The sequence below is a fragment of the Schistocerca cancellata genome, chromosome 12 (genome assembly GCF_023864275.1).
Source record: "Schistocerca cancellata isolate TAMUIC-IGC-003103 chromosome 12, iqSchCanc2.1, whole genome shotgun sequence".
Taxonomy (NCBI): Eukaryota; Metazoa; Arthropoda; class Insecta; order Orthoptera; family Acrididae; genus Schistocerca; species Schistocerca cancellata.
In genome coordinates this window covers 64939229-64953656 of record NC_064637.1, presented here as the reverse complement: position 1 = coordinate 64953656, position 14428 = coordinate 64939229, and the positions used below count along the sequence as shown (strand labels likewise).

Sequence of the window (14428 nt, the reverse complement as noted above, 5' to 3'; positions counted from 1 at the left end):
CTTTATCATCTTGCAGTCTTGTGCATTGCATTGCATTGCTGCTATGTGATAGACAACCGCATCATCCACAAACAGTCTTAAATAGCATCCAGTCCTTTGTACTAGCTCATTTATATAGTTACTTCTATATATACAGGGTTATTACAAATGATTGAAGCGATTTTACAGCTCTACAATAACTTTATTATTTGAGATATTTTCACAATGCTTTGCCCACACATACAAAAACTCAAAAAGTTTTTTTTAGGCATTCAAAAATGTTCGATATCTGATCCTTTAGTGATTCGGCAGACATCAAGCCGATAATAAAGTTCCTCCCACACTTGGCGCAGCATGTCCCCATCAATGAGTTTGAAAGCATCGTTGATGTGAGCTCGCAGTTCTGGCATGTTTCTTGGTAGAGGAGGTTTAAACACTGAATCTTTCACATAACCCCACAGAAAGAAATCGCCTGGGGTTAAGTCGGGAGAGCGTGGAGGCCATGACATGAAATGCTGATCATGATCTCCACCACGACCGATCCATCGGTTTTCCAATCTCCTGTTTAAGAACTCACAAAAACTGCAAAAAGCTTCATGGCACATGTGATCTTGTGCTTCGCCCATGATTGGAATTAATATTAGGGAGAGCTGTGGCAGCAGGTAATGTGCTCGTGAATTCTGCGTCTTTGCATACCTTTTGTGCAGTGAGTGCACTGTAAATCTCTTTGGCTAAAAATTTCATTAAACACAGTATGTCATCCAGGGACAGTTTCTCCCTCTTGACGTAGATTATTCAGCACTGACAAATGTCTGTGGGGAAAGTGCACAAAATTTTTGGCAAGTGAAACTTGTCACAGGCATTTACATCTCCACTCAAGGATTTCAGAGCTTGGATATGCCTATTGTATTGTATGAATGTATATTACTAGATTCAAGACATTCAACCCAAATGGTTCTAAGGAGTCTTAAGTGACCCTGCACACTGTGGTTGCAGTCTCCATACTTTACCTGAATAGTATAGTAAGTGTCATCGTAAGTCGAAGAAATCACTGCAATGCCATCGAATAGTTGTTTGGGCTCACATTCAAGATGTCCTCTTAAGAACATGTGTTTATTAATAGTAGTCACAGAAGCATTACTATCAATACAGCTTTCAAACAGTTCCCAAAATCTGGGCCAGCTATCAGTGTCTCCAGAGAAAGGTTCACGCTTAATAGAGTGCAATTTAATTGTCATAGAAATCAGAACCACAGATGAGACTGGATCAGTCAAACACAATGTCACAGTAGAAACAGACATTTTTTCCTTGATAGCATCCCCAAGAACCATGGACCTTGCCATTGGTGGGGAGGCTTGCGTGCCTCAACGATACAGATGGCCGTACCGTAGGTGCAACCACAACGGAGGGGTATCTGTTGAGAGGCCAGACAAACGTGTGTTTCCTGAAGAGGGGCAGCAGCCTTTTCAGTAGTTGCAGGGGCAACAGTCTGGATGATTGACTGACCTGGCCTTGCAACATTAACCAAAACGGCCTTGCTGTGCTGGTACTGCGAACAGCTGAAAGCAAGGGGAAACTACAGCCATAATTTTTCCCGAGGGCATGCAGCTTTACTGTATGGATCAATGATGATGGCGTCCTCTTGGGTAAAATACTCCAGAGGTAAAATAGTCCCCCATTCGGATCTCCGGGTGGGGACAACTCAAGAGAACGTCATTATCAGGAAAAAGAAAACTGGCGTTCTACGGATCGGAGCGTGGAACGTCAGGTTCCTTAACCGGGCAGGTAGATTAGAAAATTTAAAAAGGGAAATGGATAGGTTAAAGTTAGATATAGTGGGAATTAGTGAAGTTCGTGGCAGGAGGAACAAGACTTTTGGTCGGGTGAATACAGGGTTATAAACACAAAATCAAATAGGGGTAATGCAGGAGTAGGTTTAATAATGAATAAAAAAATAGGAGTGCGGGTAAGCTACTACAAACAGCATAGAGAACGCATTATTGTGGCCAAGAGAGGCATGAAGCCCACGCCTACTTCAGTAGTACAAGTTTATATGCCAAGTAGCTCTGCAGATGATGAAGAAATTGAAGAAATGTATGATGAGATAAAATAAATTATTCAAGTAGTGAAGGGAGACGAAAATTTAATAGTCATGGGTGACTGGAATTCGAAAGTAGGAAAAGGGAGAGAAGGAAACATAGTAGGTGAATATGGATTGGGGCTAAGAAATGGAAGAGGAAGCCGCCTGGTAGAGTTTTGCACGGAGCATAACAAAATCATAGCTAACACTTGGTTCAAGAATCATAAAAGAAGGTTGTATACATGGAAGAATCCTGGAGATACTAGAAGGTATCAGATAGATTATATAATGGTAAGACAGAGATTTAGGAACCAGGTTTTTTAATTGTAAGACATTTCCAAGGGCAGATGTGGACTCTGACCACAATCTACTGGTTATGAACTGTAGATTAAAACTGAAGAAACTGCAAAAAGGTGGGAATTTAAGGAGATGGGACCTGGATAAACTGACTAAACCAGAGGTTGTACAGAGTTTTAGGGAGAGCATAAGGGAACAATTGACAGGAATGGGGGAAAGAAGTACAGTAGAAGAAGAATGGGTAGCTCTGAGGGATGAAGTAGTGAAGGCAGCAGAGGATCAAATAGGTAAAAAGACGAGGGCTAGAAGAACCCCTTGGGTAACAGAAGAAATATGGAACTTAATCAATGAAAGGAGAAAATATAAAAATGCAGTAAATGAAGCAGGCAAAAAGGAATACAGACGTCTCAAAAATGAGATCGACAGGAAGTGCAAAATGGCTAAGCAGGGATGGTTAGAGGTCAAATGTAAGGATGTAGAGGCTTATCTCACTAGGGGTAAGATAAATACTGCCTACAGGAAAATTAAAGAGACCTTTGGAGAAAAGAGAACCACTTGTATGAATATCAAGAGCTCAGATGGAAACCCAGTTCTAAGCAAAGAAGGGAAAGCAGAAAGGTGGAAGGAGTATATAGAGGGTCTATACAAGGGCGATGTACTTGAGGACAATATTATGGAAATGGAAGAGGATGTAGATGAAGATGAAATGGGAGGTACGATATTGTGTGAAGAGTTTGATAGAGCACTGAAAGACCTGAGTCGAAACAAGGCCCTGGGAGTAGACAACATTACATTAGAACTACTGACGGCCTTGGGAGAGCCAGTCCTGACAAAACTCTACCGTCTGGTAAGCAAGATGTATGAGATAGGCGAAATACCCTCAGACTTCAAGAAGAATATAATAATCCCAATGCCAAAGAAAGCAGGCGTTGACAGATGTGAAATTACCAAACTATCAGTTTAATAAGTCACAGCTGCAAAATACTAACACCAATTCTTTACAGACGAATGGAAAAACTGGTATAAGCCGACCTCGGGGAAGATCAGTTTGGATTCCGTAGAAATGTTGGAACACGTGAGGCAAGACTGACCTTACGACTTATCTTAGAAGAAAGATTAAGGAAAGGCAAACCTATGTTTCTAGCATTTGTAGACTTAGAGAAAGCTTTTGACAACGTTGACTGGAATACTCTCTTTCAAATTCTGAAGGTGGCAGGGGTAAAATACTGGGAGCGAAAGGCTATTTACAATTTGTACAGAAACCAGATGGCAGTTATAAGAGTCGAGGGGCATTAAAGGGAAGCAGTGGTTGGGAAGGGAGTAAGACAGGGTTGTAGCCTCTCCCCGATGTTATTCAATCTGTATATTGAGCAAGCAGTAAAGGAAACAAAAGAAAAATTCAGAGTAGGTATTAAAATCCAGGGAGAAGAAATTAAAACTTTGAGGTTTGCCGAGGACATTGTAATTCTGTCAGAGACAGCTAAGGACTTGGAAGAGCAGTTGAACGGTATGGACAGTGTCTTGAAGGGAGGATATAAGATGAACATCAACAAAAGCAAAACGAGGATAATGGAATGTGGTCAAATTACGTCAGGTGATGCTGAGGGAATTAAAATAGGAAATGAGACACTTAAAGTAGGTAAGGAGTTTTGCTATTTGGGGAGCAAACTAACTGATGATGGACGAAGTAGAGAAGATATAAAATGTAGACTGGCAATGGGAAGGAAAGCGTTTCTGAAGAAGAGAAATTTGTTAACATCGAGTATAGATTTAAGTGTCAGGAAGTCGTTTCTGAAAGTATTTGTATCGAGTGTAGCCATGTATGGAAGTGAAACGTGGACGATAAATAGTTTGGACAAGAAGAGAATAGAAGCTTTCGAAATGTGGTGCTAAATAAGAATGCTGAAGATGAGATGGGTAGATCACGTAACTAATGAGGAGGTATTGAATAGAATTGGGAAGAAGAGGAGCTTGTGGTACAACTTGACTAGAAGGAGGGATCGGTTGGTAGGACATGTTCTGAGGCATCAAGGGATTACCAATTTAATATTGGAGGGCAGCGTGGAGGGTAAAAATCGTAGAGGGAAACCAAGAAATGAATACACTAAGCAGATCCAGAAGGATGTAGGCTGCAGCAGGTACTGGGAGATGAAGAAGCTTGCACAGGATAGAGTAGCATGGAGAGCTGCATCAAACCAGTCTCAGGACTGAAGACCACAACAACAACAGGAACAGCATATCAGACTTTGAAAATTGCACGTTGCGCCTTGTGAAGTTAATTGTTGAATTGTGTGAAGTGTTTTCAAGCTGTTTCTTCCCTGCAATATTTAATATTCTGGAGTAAATCTTCAAGACACATTGCTGTTATTAGCTTTCTGATAATATACGAAGTACAACATCTTATATTCCACTGTTACAAGTGCATAAAGTTTGTCTACATGAAGAAACAGATCACAATAAATGACTCACTGATAGCCAGGGATGTTAACGACTATAACATGGACAACTAATGAACAAACTTTTGAATTAAATGCTCACAACTCTGCAATCGTTTTGGTTGAGACAAGGAACTTCTTAATGCTTCCCTAAAAGCAACAGTAGGCATCGCGGGCATAATAATTGTCTTATCAGTCATAAGAGTAGAGGGCCATTGTAATAATCTTCCACATAGTGCCTACTGTACAGCATGCAATTGGTGCCATAACTTTTGTGGTGCTGTGGCAGAGCCATCTTCCGTTAGTGACAAGAAGATGGGAGTGTGTCACCCAATAGTAGCCCACAAGCTCCCTCTCCAGGTTTCAGCACCAGAAATTTTCACCAATGCGTCACAAATACAGTGAAGTACAAGGTCAATCACTTGAACCAAAGTGTTTGTCGACGTAGTTGTATCAACATGACAGCAGTGATATTATGTAAGTATTCAGGACAACAATACACGATGTCACTGGATGAAGAGCACAGAAACTTGTCAAATCACTACACGTACAACAAACCCTGCTTTTGTGCTGGACTGTCTGGTTTATTGTATCAGGATACATTCAGCACGCAGCTTTTGACGCCTCTTTGTCTGTTTAAGGTTCATGCTCTAACACTGAAAGTGGACAGACGTATCCACGACTGCAGATCAAATAAGGGTTATATGTTTCTGTGTAGCAAGAAAGGTAGAGGGAGGGATTCAGATGACATTGGGAGCTGCTTGTTAAAGTACAGTGAAAACCCCACTTTTAAACTTTTCAAGGGACTTCACAAGAATTGTATAAAATGCGGGAATATGTAAAAAGTGGGAAATAACATTTTAAGTTGTAAAAGTTACCTCTTGCACTTTATGTATGATATATGTTAATAACAGGCATCAAAAGACTCATCACGGTCTTGTTTATTATCTAATGATGGTTTATTATCGAATAAAAACCTCTGATGTAACTGGAACTGATAACAGTTGGGAAATAGGAACGTTTGACTCCATTTCATATGTCATAGTTGATGTTCTTGAAAGCCTGCAGCTGTCATTCATTATTTAAATAATGAAATACTGCACTAGTTATGTATTTTTTCATGCGTAGCATGATGCCTTTCAAGAATTTTTTCTCATTGTTGTTGTTGTTGTCTTCAGTCCTGAGACTGGTTTGATGCAGCTCTCCATGCTACTCTATCCTGTGCAAGCTTCTTCATCTCCCAGTACCTACTGCAACCTGCATCCTTCTGAATCTGCTTAGTGTATTCATCTCTTGGTCTCCCCCTACGATTTTTACCCTCCACGCTGCCTTCCAATACTAAATTGGTGATCCCTTGATGCCTCAGAACATGTCCTACCAACCGATCCCTTCTTCTGGTCAAGTTGTGCCACAAACTTCTCTTCTCCCCAATCCTATTCAATACTTCCTCATTAGTTATGTGATCTACCCATCTAATCTTCAGCATTCTTCTGTTGCACCATGTTTCAAAAGCTTCTATTCTCTTCTTGTCCAAACTATTTACCGTCCATGTTTCACTTCCATACATGGCTACACTCCATACAAATACTTTCAGAAATGACTTCCTGACACTTAAATCTATACTCGATGTTAACAAATTTCTCTTCTTCAGAAACGCTTTCCTTGCCATTGCCAGTCTACATTTTATATCCTCTCTACTTCGACCATCATCAGTTATTTTGCTCCCCAAATAGCAAAACTCCTTTACTACTTTAAGTGTCTCACTTCCTAATCTAATACCCTCAGCATCACCCGACTTAATTCGACTACATTCCATTATCCTCGTTTTGCTTTTGTTGATGTTCATCTTATATCCTCCCTTCAAGACACTGTCCATTCCGTTCAACTGCTCTTCCAAGTCCTTTGCTGTCTCTGACAGAATTACAATGTCATCGGCGAACCCCAAAGTTTTAATTTCTTCTCCATGGATTTTAATACCTACTCCAAATTTTTCTTTTGTTTCCTTTACTGCTTGCTCAATATACAGATTGAATAACATTGGGGAGAGGCTACAACCCTGTCTCACTCCCTTCCCTTCTCATTGTCAAGTGCAAATATGTAAATAAGTATTTTGTGTGGTGGTTGAATATGTGTTATTCTGCATCTCTTGCACTGTGGTCATCTTTTTGTGGTTATCAGGTACTGTGCCTCATCAGTTATGTAAAAAACTCACACACACACACACACACACACACACACACACACACACACACACACACACACTATCACTCACATTGATTGATTGTGTAACATCACAAAACACATATGTAAATATTGCACTTGACAACAAGAATAAATTCTCAAAACACGTTTTGCTCAGCATGAATAAAATACATTACTGGCGCAAATTAAATGATGGTGACAACTAGTGCTCCAAATGGCCATACGCCGAAACATGCTAAATATGGTTCGACAAAGGTGTCACGATGATCACAACAATCACAAAACTGCAGTTGTGCAGTAGAGATAGTTTGGAAGTGGTTGTGATTGGTCATGATATCTTCATTTGAACGGACCTAGTTACTCATATCAGCCACCACACCAAGTAGAGGTTGGCAATGGCAGGAGATAGGGCACAAATTGTTCCAGCTTATACACATTTACCAGTTCAAATCCGCTGAGTAGCGTGCCCTGGTGTGAAGAAACTTAACCACATAATATTTGTAAACGCTACTGGATAGCCAACATCATGCCAGCGTCATTTTTTCTCTGCAAGCTTTTTTCTTAATGTGTAAATCGCGGGAAAATTATGTATATGTTGACGCATAATCAGGTGCAAATAAACATTGTGGGCACAGGAAATTTGACAGGACTGATAAAAAATGTCATAAATGGCAAGAAAACATTAATTTTGGGAACATAAAAGCGGAGTTATACTGTACTCAGAAATGACTAATCCTCAAACAAAATATCTCCTTATAATCAGACGACTGCAAGGGAGAGGCAAAGAATTGGACTATTATTGCTTTGGAGAGGTCCCTTGTTGCTACCACAGGATCTCAATTTGTTCAGCATTACTTCCCTGTGGTAGGTCACGTCAGACTCCTTGCAATCGTGATTTTGGTCACAATGAAGTGTACGCAAGAAACAAACATCCAATACTGTACATGGTAGATCAATGGGCAGCGGTAATAAAACCTATAGTCCAAAAAATTTCAAAATGGAAAGAGAAGACTTCAGAAGTCTGGAATCCCTGAAGACACTGATCTCAAAACTTATGTTATTCACCCTTTATTTCAGTGAAGCTATAAAGTTTAAGTTTGAGTCTGAGGATCCCTTCAAGATAAATGAAAAGCACTAAGCACTGTTATTCAGACATAGGTGCCTTCACGTCAGTGGATATTCATATCGAGAGGAAAGGAAGGTTTGTTGAATCAGATCCGTATCAGCTGCCAATAAAGTACAGAAAGCCCTTCCAATTAGTCAGAAAAAAAACTGGTGATGTACTGTCTCTTATTACATACATACCTGCAGTAAATCAAAATTTCTTTTGGTCATGTGCTGGAAGTAGTGTGAACAATGATGAGGTAGAGGAACTTCCTTGATGTAATGGTCTCAGTGTAAAATAACTTATTATTCTCTGTTACCTATGATGTATGTATAAATGTGTAAAAATTATAAATACTGGTCACTGTGTAAGAGTATGGTAAGATAAATCCTTACAATTTTATATTTTATGTTTTAAATTATTTTCTGGGAGATATACTCATAAGGCACTATTAACTACATCTTAATTACACTGAATCTAAAATTAATATTACGTAGCATAACGAGAGTAGACTATTTCATTACACGCTTTGCAAGTATTAAGCAAGTGTTTGAAGGACAAAGAAGGCTTCTATTTTGTATTTCTGTGAAACTTTAAACTGCTGTATCTCAAACCTAGTTCCAAGTGGCTCATAACTATGTCTCTCCGACACCTTCAATGTGTAATTTTGCAGAAATTTGACTAGAGATACTCACCTCCCTGTCAAACGATGCAACCACAAGCAACGTCGCCGCAATGTCCTTCACAAAGGGTGCGAGCACGTCTCGATCGTACGCACGGGCAAACGACCAGCACACGTAGCAGGCCGCATCCCGTATGTGGATTCCCACGGAGGAACTGCCACAGGGCTCATCGTACGTCAGAGCCTTCAGCACGACCGGCACCACAGTATGCAGGCGGGCCGGCAGCAGCAGGCCCCTGCGACCTGAAAACCCCGCATAGTAGGCTCATTAGTCTGCTCTGGTATTCGGATAAGCATTCAAATAAAAATAAAATAAAATAAAAAAGTCATAGTAGTCTGTAAAAATATTTTCTTTTTTTTTTCATTTTTCTTGTGTTTCTTCAATAATGTTGTTTATGGGATGTGGGTTGTTAGCCCCCAACCCTGAATGCATTGTTGGGGATGCCACCCTTTTGTCTAAGCACACAGACTGTTAGCAAAGTCTCCTCTCTCCCTTCCCTAACATATGGGACACTCTTCGCCTGGGCCCTCTGTTGAGGCCTGTCTGGCTTGTGCAACCCTCCCAGTAGCTACGCTACCACTGGCATGGCTAATTACTATTACATAATTCTCAATATTTTTGGTCTTGAAATGCAACCACAAGCAGGTAAAACAGTGGTGGATGTCCGAGCCTCGTCACAGAATGTGGAAGGTGGAGGCTTGCCTGGTCTACAAAGGAGGACATGCAGCAGAGCTCATGAAGAAGTACAATTTCGGTGCAGGCACCAGAACTGTAAGTACTTTTTCATCAGATCTGCCACAGAATGCTGCATGTGTAGGCACAACTTTTTCGGAGCACAGTGCTTAGCCCACACTGCTGAAAGTGAAGTTCCGCAGCACACAATCCCTCATTGCTCCCATGCTGACCCGACAGCATTATCAATTACATTTGCAATGGACAGCTGGACCATCGAGATTGGAGTATGGTTCAATGAAAATGTGTTGCCTGGCAGGAAAAGTCATATTTCTTATGTCAACAGTCTTGTCTGGATAGTTGCCCAAAGCGTGAACTACTCCCTGCCATACAGACACAAGCCAGGGAGGAAAAGGGGGGGGGGGGGGGGCGGGGGGAGAGCGAGGAGGGAGGAGGGAAGGGAGGAGTGAGAAGGGAAGAGGAGGAGGGAGGAGGGGGGTGAGGAGGAAAGAGGAGGGGGGAGGAGGGGAGAGAAGGTTAGAGAAGGGGAGAAGAGGGGGGAGGCAGTATTATGCTGTGAAGCACATTCACTAAGCTCCAATGGGGCCTGTGGTAGTAATTGAAAGGCACCACTATAGCAGTGAACTACGTGAACATTACTGAAAGCCACCAGCACCCCTTTATCATACAGTTTGGAGGAAACCTATAAAATGAGACTCATTCACTCACTCCCACTTCATTCAGGTTAAACCACACAATCACTCTATCTCACAGCCCTTAATACATCAGAGAAGGGTGAAAGGTGCTATACATGGAATTAAAACAGAAGTAAAACCACAGAAGATCAAAACGAAAGGCAAAGAGAAATGTTATTGGCTGACCACTCGAGGAGAAAAAATGGGGGGCAGTCACCCTGTTATCACATAAAGAACATCTCCCTACAATTTTAGGAAAAATGTTGGATAGATCACAAAACTGTAAAACATGAATTGCATTTGTTGCAACATCACTTAAAATAGAGGGCATATATGCTGGCAAATCTGTCACTGCCCTCTGGTTTGAAAATAAAACACAGTCTAGTAAAATGTGACACACAGTGATCTGTATGCCACAAGCACCACACACGGGAAGATTCTCTCACTGGAGCAAGAAGCCATGTGTCACAGTAATGTGGCCTATGTACAGATGGGTAAGGAGAACTTCATCCTGTCTTTGTGACTGAAAGGAAGTATGCCGCGATCACATAGTGGGCTTTACTAGATGCAGCTCATTGTCAGTCACTTCCAGCCACACATCTTCCCATCGACACATGACTCTGTACCTCAACAGCAAGATGGAGATACCACACTGAAATCTGCAGTGGTGGAGCACTGTCTCATCGAGGGACATAGAATGCTGTATGACGAGACACAAATGGTTGCCCCTGCATCTCGTTATTGGGACTGTGTTTTAAAAGAATCCATAGAGATTCGAATATCTGATAATCTTATTAATAGAGACAAGGGTTACCTTTTAAGTAAGACTTGGAACCCAGTGTTATCAGACATTAAAAAACAACGGTCTGTGTTTCAATCGTCGAATAATTTTTAATTTTTAATTTTTGATAGCGATATCTTGATTTCGCCTGTTTCCACCACTGGGGGCGCTGTATGTTTACTTGCACTAGAGGGCAGTTACGACACCTTCTCGCGCACGCATTGTGGGCCTTCTGCTGGCTATATAGGGGCCGCCGCTTCTGTTGAGAAGTCAGTTCCGGCGAGATCGTGTATCAGCACTTTCACCTGAAGATGGTGGCCAGACGGACCAGTGAAATATTGTGTCAAGATGTCGTTATGATCCGGCTGCACATCTGAGAAGAATATTATTATAAATTTCATTATCAATGAAGGAATACCTGCAGCCATCTACACTTTATAAATGAATGATTTATTTCACCATAAATAGTTTCAGACCTGAGCTCACTGTCAGACGGAAGTGAGGATTTCTTGTACAAATTTCACAGTCTTGTTCCATCCAGTAACAGAATATTCATGATTATCTGGTTTACAAATAGGTTTTACATTATACACAAGGTCTTTACCTTTTATTGACTCGAGGAAAAGTTTTGCTGTATACAGTATGGCATAGGAGTCAGCATTATTTGTGTGTGATATGCTAAACCATGTGCTAGACTGAAGACAAGATGTTAGACAGGATTTTAAAGTTGATGACAGACAGCTACTGATTTGATTGGCAGTCACAAAGAACAAGATGATAAAATAGAGGAATACTTCTACAGCTATGATTTTTGTTCTTAGCCGAGACTGTGATGAAAATCCACACATTTAATTTGAAAAAAGTAGTGACTTGTCAAATGAAGGGATTTTTTTCCAGCTAAGCGAACTATGGCAGTAGATGTAATCCCTCTAACAGTACGATATTACAGTTGGATGAAATTTTTTGGGAACAATTTCTTAACTCTAGCTAGTAATTCAGCTTTCAGTCAGGTTTTTTGTGAATGTGATTTATATTTGTATTTCCTCCAACAAATTCTTTGCCTTCTCAGCAAAATGTAGTATTTCTAGATTTTCTTACATGTTATTATCTGTGTCTCCACGTTAGGCCAGATGAGAATCAGAAGTTGACTCATCCAAGTTTCTTAGCCAAGTGTTTTGCGCCAAGTTCACATAAAAACAGAGATGTAGGAAGATCTGATACTGAAAATCGTATTTTGAGCTTTTATTTTTGAAATGTGAAAAAATGGTCAAATGTTTTGTGAAATGATTCGGCTAAAAGTAAGAAATGAAATAGATTAGAGAAACATTTGACATACCTCTGAATGGTGTTCAAAGTCATGTAAAGCAAATCAGGGTGGCGACTGAGGACTGAAAGTTCAATGTTTAGTTTGGAACTGTAGAGAGTACTACATGATATTGTCTGGTGGGTTAAGTAGATCATGCAGTCTCATTTGCCGTACACAGTTTTGAGTAACATTCAAACACACAACAAATGTTTCTGTAATCTATTTTATATCTTACTCTTAGACAAACCATTTCATAAAACATATCACCGCTGGTTTTCCTTTTTCTAATTACCCTGATTACTTTCAAACCACTCTTTTTTTTTTCAGCTCACGGTGGTCAATTTGATACCTTATTCGCCCATTTCCAACTCTTTGTTTGGCTACGAAAATTGGGACAAAAATTGACTGTGTAACTACTAGGGAGTCTTGCTTTCGTTCCACTCAAATATTTGACCAATAAGTTTTAATCAAAAAAAGGCCAGGGGATTAAACCAATAAATCATGAATGGCTGGTGTTTCTGCCCAGATAATCCTGTATTTACTCCAGTCACAGTGGTGAATAATATCCAGAATGGACGGGCTAAGTATTAACGACAGGACGCAGAACTCACCGAGCTCTGCGAGTGCCAGGCAACCCCCGTGCCAAGCGCTGTGCAGCTCTCGCGGGCTGAACAGCTCCAGGACAGAGCAAAGGACCTCATCTGCGAGGTCCCTCGGAAGGCGGCCAGTGACGCGCCCAATGCCCTTTGCTGCTGACCATCTGCAAAATAAAACTCTGAATCAGTAAACATCAATCACACAAAAATTACGTGCTATTTTAAATGCTGTTTATTACGAGAAACAATAAAGCAGTAAACTGACTTTAAAGCCACCGTACATTACGCAACTTAGGTACTTCGTATACCACTTTTCTTCGACAGTTGTTCTTAGCACAACCCATTTGTGAATGTAAGAGAGAAGGGGAAAAATGATTGTGGTTCCAGAGGTACACTCCACCACATCTTGCTGAGAAGAAGTGTATATCCCGCTTCCCTCTCCTTTCCTGTTCCAGTCAGAAACGGTTCGTGGGAGAATGATTATCTTTATGTCTCCGTGTGAGCTCTAATCTCTTTGATTTTACCTTTGTGGTCTTTTCACAAGACATACACAGAAGGAAGCAATGTATCGGTTGTTTCTTTTACGAACACATGTTCTTAAAATTTTAACAGTAACCACACTGATGCACCATGCCTCTCTTTTAGTATCTGCCACCAAAATTGGATACGCATCTCTACTATGTAAAATTAGAGAGATTAGAGTGCGCAAGGAGGCTTTCAGACAGTCGTTCTTCCCGCGAACCATACGCGACTGGAACAGGAAAGGGAGGTAACGACAGTGGCACGTAAAGTGCCCTCCGCCACACACCGTTGGGTGGCTTGCGGAGTATAAATGTAGATGTAGATGTACTATGCTTTCGTGCTTACTAGTAAATATGCGATGATGTGTGCTACTATTCTTTGGATCTTCTCTACTTCCTATATCAATCCTTTCTAGCACAGTTCCCAGACTGATGTGCAATATTCAAGTGTTCATAAACTGTGGTTCTGTAAGCTACACTGTACTGTTCACACCATATATCCACCAACATTTATTACATTTTGTTATTACATTTTAATAGATTCACAATGTTGTAAGCTAGCAAGAAGTTAGGATCATTAGAATTACCCACCTGACTAAATGACAGGTGGTCTCACAGCACGAGATCAATAAGACAGGTAGAGGCCGTATCATGTTAGAACATATAGAGACAGCAGTGATTCACCTACGAGGCTTGGCACAAATAAGTGTATGTTTCATTACTTAAAGTTACTGTTTATACATTGATATGTGTCCCCAACAGTGCTGTTAACATTCCCCACAGTGATAACTCATTAACAATAATTTCAAGAAATCTTAATTCACACTTAGAAACTAGTTGCAAACTGCACTTAATGTTGATAATCATCAGCGGACAAAACTGACCAATCATAAGCATGCCCTGAGCAGTCAGGCACCAAACAGTTAAGCTAGTTCAATAAGTTTCCAGAGGCAACAAGCAAGACCGTGTGTAAAGTGCGATTTTGCGTATAAGGAGAACATTTAGTTAAAAGCTGCCTTGGGAAATGTACATGTGCAACCTCATGTTACCCTTAAGATTGTGTCAAGTATTTTCCA

The 14428-nt window shown here is 40.7% G+C and overlaps 1 protein-coding gene across 1 annotated transcript in view; it reads right to left on the bottom strand.

Moving 5' to 3' along the window:
* The window catches only part of LOC126109664 (tubulin-specific chaperone D), a 199273-nt gene that overhangs the window by 121108 nt on the left and 63737 nt on the right, over window positions 1–14428 (bottom strand). Inside the window, exons 6-7 of the mRNA XM_049914709.1 lie at window positions 12847–12995; window positions 8794–9023 (exon numbers count right to left, since the gene is read on the bottom strand). Of these exons, the coding sequence (XP_049770666.1) occupies window positions 8794–9023; window positions 12847–12995 (379 nt within the window). The remainder of the gene's footprint in view (window positions 1–8793; window positions 9024–12846; window positions 12996–14428) is intronic.